The following is a 9,687-nucleotide window of genomic DNA, read 5'->3' as shown; positions in this document are numbered from 1 at the left end:
TGAAGAGTTTGTACATACTGTGGCAAATTCTCTTGATCAGCAAGAAGTCCCTGAAATTAAACAAGAGTCTGCAGATACTTTTGCTGATGCAACTGATGCAACTAATACGCAATCTTTCAAAGTTGTAACTGACGAAAGAGAACCAGATGAAAACATTGTTGTACCCTCTGTACCCATACTTCCAAAAAACTCTCTAACAACTTTCTCACTGCAGAAAAGAGAAATCGATAAGAATTCTGGTGATGTTGTTTCAGTAACAGGAGCAGTTTCTGCAGAAAATATGTGTGTTGGAGAGTTAGTAGGAGAAGGACTGGGGCAGTTTGCGAAACCAAAGCCACAAAGACCTGGTTCTTTCCCTCACTCAGAGACTGGAGAGCCAAAAATATCAACGGAGGACAACAGGCAAACTTTTGAAAGAACAAGCAGCTTCATTCCTTTCCAGCCAGAGAAGGTTATAACACCTGGACGTTGTGTCAGAAATTCACCCAAAACAATTTCAAAAATTCCCAAACAGAGTGCTGTAACTGCTGAACAATCTGTTCAGGCTACAGTGGGTGAAGAATGTACTGTAAAGGATATGAACCAAGGGAGCGTTCCTCAAGCTGGTCTCCGAGTAATGGATGTGAATGAGCTTGAAATTTCTGCCAAGGAGGTCAAGTCATTCGCAGATAAACAGGAGCCTTCGTTGGACAGTGGTGTCTTCCTTAGTATGACCGAATCTTGTACCACTGTGACAGACCCGCCTGAGGAATTAATGGCTGGACATCATGTACAGGTCAGCAGTGGTAAAGATATGACCTTTTCTGGCGATAAGACAGCAGACCCTGAAATAATTATTTCAGACCCCACGGAGTCCAAGTGCAGAAATTTACCGCTTACCCTACCCATTGATGCTGGTGAGCCTAAGGAAAAGAAAGAATTTCTTAGTCAGGCTCCAGCAGCTAATTCTGATGAAGCACCAGCAGTACCACTCACAGCTGTAGTTGACTCAATAGAGGAAGAAGAGGTGACCTTTGGCGCAGTGTATGACTATTATAACCCTCCAACTGATTGGGGAAGACCGCTGTCACCTGAGTCAGAAATGTCTATAGAAATTGGCAGCACTGTGAGTGAAGAGATTGCTGAGGTGGCCGAGAGGTTCTACACACCTGGATCATCTATTGAAGTCTCACAGCCAATTACCGAGTCCTTCCATTTTACCAAGTCGCCCTCTTCTTATTATACCCCCAGTTCTAACACAGCGGAAGAAGTCATTACCTCGGAGGAATATCCCCTGTCTCTTGTAGAACAGGAGAGGCCCTCAACGTCCGAATCTAGTGATCGATTCTTCTCTCCACTGCAGTTCCTGACTCCTCCTGTAGATGACAGGATTGAAATGCCTTCTGTTGCAAATGTCGATGAACTTCACTTAGTCACAAGAGGTCAAGGTTCTTTAGGTGTGTCATCCATTCAGGAGAAAGTACAGGGGATTCCTCCTGCCTTTCTGAAACCTCTCATCAAGAAAAGAGTATTTGAAAATGAGTCACTGACATTTTGTGCCGAGGTGTTTGGCCTTCCTTCTCCAGAGGTAAAGTGGTTCTGCAACAAAACACTGCTTGTGGCAGACCACAGAATTAAAATGGAACGAGATGCTGATAGCATCTCGCTAATTATTCACAATGTGACAAAAGCAGACCAGGGGGAGTACATCTGTGAAGCTTTGAACTACGTTGGTGAAGCAAGAAGTGTCGCTTTGGTGGTCGTTGTATCACAAGAAGTTAGGTTCATGCCTGTCCTACCTGCTGTTACACATCAGCATGTGATGGAGTTTGATATGGAAAACGATGACTCCTCACGTTCTCCATCACCTCAGGAGATTCTTTTGGAAGTGGACCTGGATGAATACCAGGTGAAAGAGTTTGAGAAGCAGGTGAAAATCATCACCATTCCAGAGTACACAGCGGACAACAAAAGCATGATTATATCTCTAGATGTGCTACCAAGTATTTATGAAGAGGGTGCAGTAGACTTTGTCACGCAGGACAGTGATGATTTGAAAATAGATTTTAAAGTCACAGAGATGCCTCCAAGGTTCATTAACCCTATCTGTGACATGGAGACTGCGGAGGGAACCACTGTCATGTTCGAGTGTTCGCTGATGGGAATTCCATCCCCCACTGTATCTTGGTTAATGGGCGACAAGAAAATTCCTCACAATAACAAAAAATACTTGCAGTCATCAAATGGAGACAACCACTTCCTCAAGATCTCCAAAGTGTCCACACATGACACTGGAGTATACACCTGTAGGGCAATTAACGTTGTTGGAGAGACTCTGTGTCGGGCTTCTCTTGTTGTAATAAATGCCAAGGTTTTTGCTGGCAAGACTAGAGGCACAGAGCTGACTGCAGTGTCTCTTGGCAGTGCCAAAGTTCAGCCGCAAAAATTTGACATGATGGTTGGCAACCCATCATTTGATGGAGAACAGGTGTCGGAAATTGAGCTTGAGTTTGAGTTTGAGCAGGTTGCGGATGAGTCTCAGCGGGCTGTCAGGCTAATGGCTAACACTCACAATGAAGTGAGTGAACAAGGAGAGGAATATGTTAGCATTAACTTTGATGTGTTTGCTGAGCCAGCAAGAGACGACAAGGTGGAGTTCAAAGGAAAGTCTTCCGATATGTGCAACTTTCAGTTTGAGGTAACAGAGATGGCCCCCAAATGTATTATCCCATTGAATAATGTTACAGCAGCTTTGGGAACACCTGTTATCCTCCAGTGTCTGGTTAGTGGTAAACCCAAGCCAATAGCTGAGTGGTTTAAAGATGGAAGTCCGGTCACAGACAGTCGCTGTATAATACAGGAAAAAACTACAGGTCATTTTAACCTACTAATCACAAATGTTACTGAGAGTGATGCTGGTGAATATAAGTGTGTTATTCAGAACACAGCAGGGTGGATCGAAACTTCATCACTGCTCAAGGTGTTCTAGAGGCTTGTTTTACTAAGATTAGTGTTTTATTGGAATTTTAAAAAAAATTGTAACTATTAAACTACCCTATTCTCATGATATTATCTCATAACTATTAAACTACCCTATTCTCATGATAGATATAATAATACCAATTAGAAAACCATAAATTGGTCTAACTTCCACTATGTCTCTGTATATCAAAAGGTTTTTCCCAATTTAATCAACTGGATGTTATGTAGTAAATCAGGTCTTTGCCCCATTTTTACATCAAATATAAAAATATTCAGTTTAAATGGAAGGACTAGTATTTGTAAACTATTTTTGAATCAACTGCCAAGGCGTTCTGCACTGCGCACTTCCATAACTCCTAATTACTCGTGTTAAGGTTAATTAGTTTAAAGTTGATTTGTTTGGTTTTGTGATTACAAGATTATTATAAATCTTTGCAACTTATCTGTTAAAGTGAATCATCTTCTTTAGAGAAGAAAGTCAAAGAATGGCCACTCCAAAAGAATGTTCTTTTTTCTTGTGAGAAGGAACATTTTTTTGTTTTTGTTTTTAAAGGCTTTGTAGACTGAAATGGTTTAAAAATGTTTGAAATGTTATCCATGGTTCCAGGGTTTTGTATATATGTATGTATTTTAGGACTATGAGTAGAATGTTGTGTAAAAGAAAAACTGACATTGGAGTAGAAAAAATGATGGGTTATTTGTACAGTCATCATTTTGGTTTTTCTCAGTTTGTATAATAAAAATGGAATGAAATAAAATGAATAGACTTGATTTTTTTTTTTGTTCAGGATCATCTATGCCACATATTTTTGTTCCAACTTTTACAAGTTGGAACAAAAATACAAACAAATAATGCTTTTTAAATAAATGTTTAGTTCCATTATTGACTCAATGTATTTATATCAAATATGTACTGAAATATCTCTATGGATCATGAGTTTGAAAGGCCTGTTTTTAAAACCCACTTCTTTCATTTTGCCCTTACCATGTGCATAACCAACTATCTTGCGCTCCTCCGTTCATTATGTTTCAGTCACTGAGAGTCAAGTCTCCCTGCATGTCCGGGTGCATGGATTTGATTAACTGATTAGTAGAGTTAATCAAATTAATGTTATGTTTATGGATAACCATAAGCTACACGGTTAGTTTAGTGTAAATATTATCTGTATTCTTTATATATTTATAGATACCAAGGACTGTAGCTGTTGATGTTCTTACTCTCATGGATCGTGTTCTTTATAAATTATAGCTAAATAGCTGAAATAACTTGTCATTTGGAATCGTCAGTGGAATGTGTTATGTCTCAAAGCTGATTTATATTTAGATGATGTATTAATGTAGGTATTTACTGAGTGATTTTGGAGAATTGAGTAAAGAATTTTACATCAAGACTCTTTTTTTTCACTCAGTAAAGATCCTTCCATCTTCACTCTGGCCAAGTTCTGATTTAAAACCTAATGCAACTGGAACATCATATTATGGTGTCTGCACTCTGAATGACTTTGTAAAAATTTAATTTGTCTAATATTTTTCATTACATTTGGTCTGAGATTTCTGAAAATTTCTGAAAGTTTTTCAGTTGTGGATATTGTTTTCCCTTACAGAGTTTTCTCGAACCCTCGTTACTACTGTGGAGGAACAGGAGGAATCCTACTACACTGGTGTCCAGTTACCACAAAAAACAAAAAAACTCGAGTTAAAGCCAGAATCTAAACAGTACTCGTCCACTTTAGAAAAGAAAAAAGAAAAACCAGTTTTCCTCAGCCAGCTCTCCCCATCAGCTGTAACTTTTGGGGAGACAGCCACGTTCACTGTAAAGGTGTCTGGCTTTCCAAAGCCGACAGTCTCCTGGTCGCATAATGGGAAAATGATTAAAAGCTCAACTGTATACAAGATGATAGAAGAGAAGGAAGAGTACAGATTAATTATCACCAAGGTCACAGAAGAGTATGAGGGTGAATACTCCTGCACTGCCACCAACAGGTTTGGTCAGACAACGTGCACAACCTACCTAGAGATCAAAAAACCAGACGTTAGTCAGGCAGAGAGGTGGGTGGAGAAGATGTTTAGGATCACAGGCCAACCCCCGACTTTCATTGTTCTAATTCAACCTGTGAGTTGTTCTGAAGGAGGTGAGGTTAGATTTACCTACAAGGTCAGTGGAGATCCAGTGCCTGATGTGAAGTGGCTTAGAGGTGCTTTTCAGATGCAGCCTGGCAGAAACTGTGTGATTTCAGCCAACCCAGATGGGTCTGGATTCATGAGCATTAAAAATGCCAAACAGGAAGACAGTGGTTTGTACACATGTAAAGCCTCCAATCAGTTTGGGGAGGCATCCTGCAGTGCTGAACTTGTGGTCTTAAAAGAATCGGTCAAAATTTCACATAAACAGGAGGAGGTGACAGTGACTCAGAAAAAGGGTTATAAGGTTTCAGTGACTGAGCAAGCTACTGAGTCTCGCTTGTATCAGGTCAGCCTTCCAGGGCAGGACAAAGGCAGGTCAGATCAGATGATTTACACCATTGGTACTGAAGACCGACAAATTATTCCAAGTGAGCAGGTGGCGTCTCTGAAAGAAATTGACGTCTCTGCAGCCACCATTCATCGTGAGCAAGTGACCCACCAAGCAGCAGTTCTTCAGTCTCATGAGATAGAGGAGAGGGTGTCTATGGTTCCTACCCAGCCATCACGGGTCTCGGCTGTTCCTGTGAAACAGCTTCACATGGCGAAGTTCACCTCTTCTGTTGAAGAGAGTCAAGACCTCACTGAGCAGCACTGCGATCGCATTCAAAGCCCTGAGGTCATCGAGCTCCAAGCAGCTAAGGAAAAAAGGTCTCATCTGATGACAGCTGTGGCTGAGGAGCTCAACCAACTATCTACTGTAGGTACAGAACCTCTGGCCGACATGATGTCAGCTAAAATCCTACCCACTTCAGAACCCAAACAGTTAGTCAGTGGGCAACAGGTAGAGTCTCCACTATCTATAACCAAGGAGCAATCTCGTGACATTCAAGCTCCAAAGCCAGAGAAAGGATACAAAGTAAAGGAAGGTGTAAGGATTTTATACTCGGCCCAGACTGAAGAGGATCTGGTTCTCAAAGAGAGGCACACAACTGATCTGGCAACAGCAGATTCTGCTTTAAAGTCTACCAGTAGAACAGAACAGCACCAGCCGGTCATGGCTTCTGTGAGTGAGTCAAAAGAGACTCTTTCTAAAGAGACCACTTTCTCCATGGACAGGGCTGCAGAAGAGAGCGCTCATCTTGCTAAGGACAGAGTATTGAAGGTAGCACTAACGGCTGAAGAGAAGCGGGTGCTTCAAGCTGAGTCTGCCAAGAGTTTGCCAAGTCTTTCTAGTGCTGTGCCAAGTCAGTTGGAGGAGGAAGGGGAGCAGTTGCTGCACCTGCAGGTTATCACAAATCAGGATCTCCTCCCATCGTGTAAGAGCTTCTCCAGTGAGAAACCAGCAGCAGAGCATGCAGAAACCAGGAAAAGCCCTACCCTGCTCCACACTGTCAGTCAGGATGAACAGAAGACAGTTGTTTGTGAGGATGCATCCGATTTTGAGGCTAAGGTCAGCACCATGACCACCCAGCCCCAAAAAGAGATCCCTGCTCTTCTGCATCTGCAGTCAACCCACCCAGTGGAGGTGCTTTCCAAAGAGGATATTATTGTAACTGAGAAGCCCAGCCAGCAGGTTGCGTCGCAGAAAGAAGAAAAGACGAGGAGCCATGCAGCAACCTCAGAAGAGAAAAAAGAGATCTTGGCAGACTATCATACAGAGTTAGATCTGTCTCTGTCTGGAGTTCAGGCTCAATCTAGAACAGAAACTAGACCTCAAAACATCCTCCATCTCTCCTACCAACCCATGCAACTGCCAAAAGAGACGCCAGTTAGCGGTGACGTCAAGCAGCAACGGGCATTGGTGCAAAAAGAAGACCGCTGGAATGTGATGCACCTTACCAGTGTGTCAGATAGTCAAGCCTTAGAAGAGGGTCACACTGAGAGGCTAACAGCTGTGGACAAATTCACCTGTGGGATGGCAGTGGAGCCAAAAATTCCCACAGAGCCTGTGCAGGTTGAGGAGAAGGAGATCTCCACAGAGAGCAGCATTGTTCTTAAAGCAGCTGAGCAGGACTTTGCGCTTCAGATCCAGGAGGGCCAGTCTGTGAGACAATCTATAGTTATGGATGAAAGGCAAGTGCTGACAGGGGAGAGTTCTCAGGAAATCACCAAGTCTGAGGCGTCCAAGGCTTTCGTCAAAACCCAGCCAAAACTGCCTCTTTTGGCATCAGAGACCAAAGACAGCACCCCTCTTCCTAAGGAGATGATGTTTGTCATTCAGATTCCCAAACTTTCTAGTTTGAACATACGACGTCAGCTCAGAGATGTCCTGCAGGCTGCTGTGGCCACTGAACAACCCTTGCTGCTTGCTGATGTGGTTGACAAGTTGAAGCCTGTAGAGGTTCAGGAAGTTAAGATTAAAAGGGAAGTTAAACGATCGATGTTTACTTACCTTATTACAACAACAGGTTCTCCCATAGAAATCACACTGGCATTTGAGAGTAAATATCCACAATCAGCTGAGCTTAGGACTGAACTCCAGGCTGCGTTCTACTCTATAGTCTCCCAGGAAGCACAAGTTCTCACTTCAGAAAAGCCGGGCACCATACAGCTGGACAAACCTCAAAGAGCACAGGTCAAGACAGCTTCCTCTAAGCAAGTTGTGTCGCCTGTTGTAGAGACACTGCATGTAGCAGAGAGTGCAGTTGATTTCAAGGCTGTGAAATCGGAGGCAGCTGCACTCAAAACTGAATCCAAAATGATGGTTGAACGCTCTGCAGCCGGGCAGAAGGTGGTAGTGCAACAATCAAAGTCAGCCAGCATAGAACAGTACACGTCTACCCAGATTAAAGTCTCCACTGAGTCTCACATGGCTATTCAGCAGGTGACGAGGTCAGTAGAGGTGAAAAGCACACAGAGAGATGCAGGAGCAGCTAGTATTTCAGTTGCAGCTCCTCCCACAACTGCCCTTGTGGAGGAGGTAGTTGATGTCAGCATCCAGAGGGAGCACAGAGAGGAGGTCGTTCAGGAAGAGTTCATAGAGACCAAGTCAGTGGAGAAAGAATCCCCCAAAATATTTGTGTCCCTTGAGGACTTATCCGTTGATGAGGACAGCAAAGTTACCTTTTGCACCACCATTATGTATGTTACTAAGGTTAACTGGTTTTTCAATGGAGAAATAGTGAAATCTGGCAAAGAGTTCCAGTGTTTTAAAGACCACGACACATACACACTGGTTATCAACAAGGTTGTCAAGGAGAGGCATCAAGGGGAATATGTTTGTGAGGCTGAAAATGAGGTCGGCAGGACTACGACATCTTCAAGACTCACAGTAGTCCCAAGAGGTTTGACACCAGAAAAAGTTAATGTTTCATCTTTTCACCCATTTACTCGTTTTTGCCTAGAATCACTGAATAATCCAATCAAAGTAGTCCCTTCATAGCCTTTTGTCTTCACATCAAAATTATGCATTTGCCATTTTCATTTCACCGAACACTGGTCACCAGATGGTACTAACCCACCCACCATGTCCTATCTGTTTGGCTCTAAGACCAGAACCACCACTGCCATGCAGGTTTAGTGAAAAGCACTGTAAGATTAGCCTACTGCACTGGTTGCTGTGATTTTGGCCTTTGAGTAATTGTCACTGTTTCCATTGATGCTTTGTCATTTTCCCTCATGCTGTCGTTTTCCTGTTGGTTCATCGTTTTCTTTCCTCTCTGCATGATTACAGGACCTCACTTAGACTGTCCATCATCTTCCATAAATCTGTCGTTTCTTATTCTACCTGCTTGAGCCCTAACTCCACAGGAAACACAGGAGACTGTGGGGTTAACGTTCTCGCTGTCTTTTCCTTCATACACAGTCTGCTCCAGACCTGTCCTCCATCATCTTTGTGTCATTTCACTGTTGTTTATTCGGTTTTATAGACGAAATTACTAACATTCATCTTTTTCATTTTCTCCTTTGAATGGGCCACAGTGCCTCCTATCTTTAAGCAGACAATCCAGCCCCTTGAGATCAATGTCGGGGGTCATGCAAAGCTGGAATGTGAGATTGAAGATGCTCCAAGCGTGACTTTTAAATGGTTCAAGTCGGGAGTGGAGATCAGACAGGGCGACAAGTATCGTATCCTCAGTAGCCACATCGTTTCGTCCCTGGAGGTGCTGAACCCGATCAAAGCTGACAGCGGTGACTACACCTGTAAGGCATCAAACCAGCATGGTACTGACAGCTGTACCGGTGCGCTCATTGTAACAGGTAAGACCCCAGTGGGGCGTGTTTTTATCTAATCCAGCACTGTACTTATGCATGTGTTTGAGAGAGAGAGAGAGAATTATATAACACATTTACACTGTTTATAACCTTGATCATCATGGTGCAGTGTGGATGTGATAACTTGGTCAAGATATGCATATGTCACGTGTCACGTTTAGCAATGATGATGATGTTGAGGAGCAATGTTGAAAAAGTCTCTGCTGTGATCAAAAATTCCGGATCATATAGGTTACATTGAAATTGATGTTACCACAGTATTAAAGTATTTTATATTCTACCTGCTCTCCATAGAAATGTACCCCCCGGTATTTGTATCAAAACCAGAACCAATGACTTTATATGTGGGCAAACAAGCTGTGTTCCAGTGCTCGCTCACTGGATCCT

At 42.8% G+C, this 9,687-nt stretch overlaps 1 protein-coding gene across 1 annotated transcript in view; it reads left to right on the top strand.

The window, feature by feature from the left end:
* Positions 1-9,687, top strand: part of LOC103391545 (titin-like) — a 180,669-nt gene that overhangs the window by 31,317 nt on the left and 139,665 nt on the right. The window contains 2 exon segments of the mRNA XM_025063701.1: positions 4,566-8,369; positions 9,007-9,285. Coding sequence (XP_024919469.1) covers positions 4,566-8,369; positions 9,007-9,285 — 4,083 coding nt within the window.

Source organism: Cynoglossus semilaevis, chromosome 16, assembly GCF_000523025.1.
Source record: "Cynoglossus semilaevis isolate Cse_v1.0 chromosome 16, Cse_v1.0, whole genome shotgun sequence".
In the NCBI taxonomy this organism is placed as follows: Eukaryota; Metazoa; Chordata; class Actinopteri; order Pleuronectiformes; family Cynoglossidae; genus Cynoglossus; species Cynoglossus semilaevis.
This window is presented reverse-complemented; position numbering and strand designations above follow the sequence as displayed.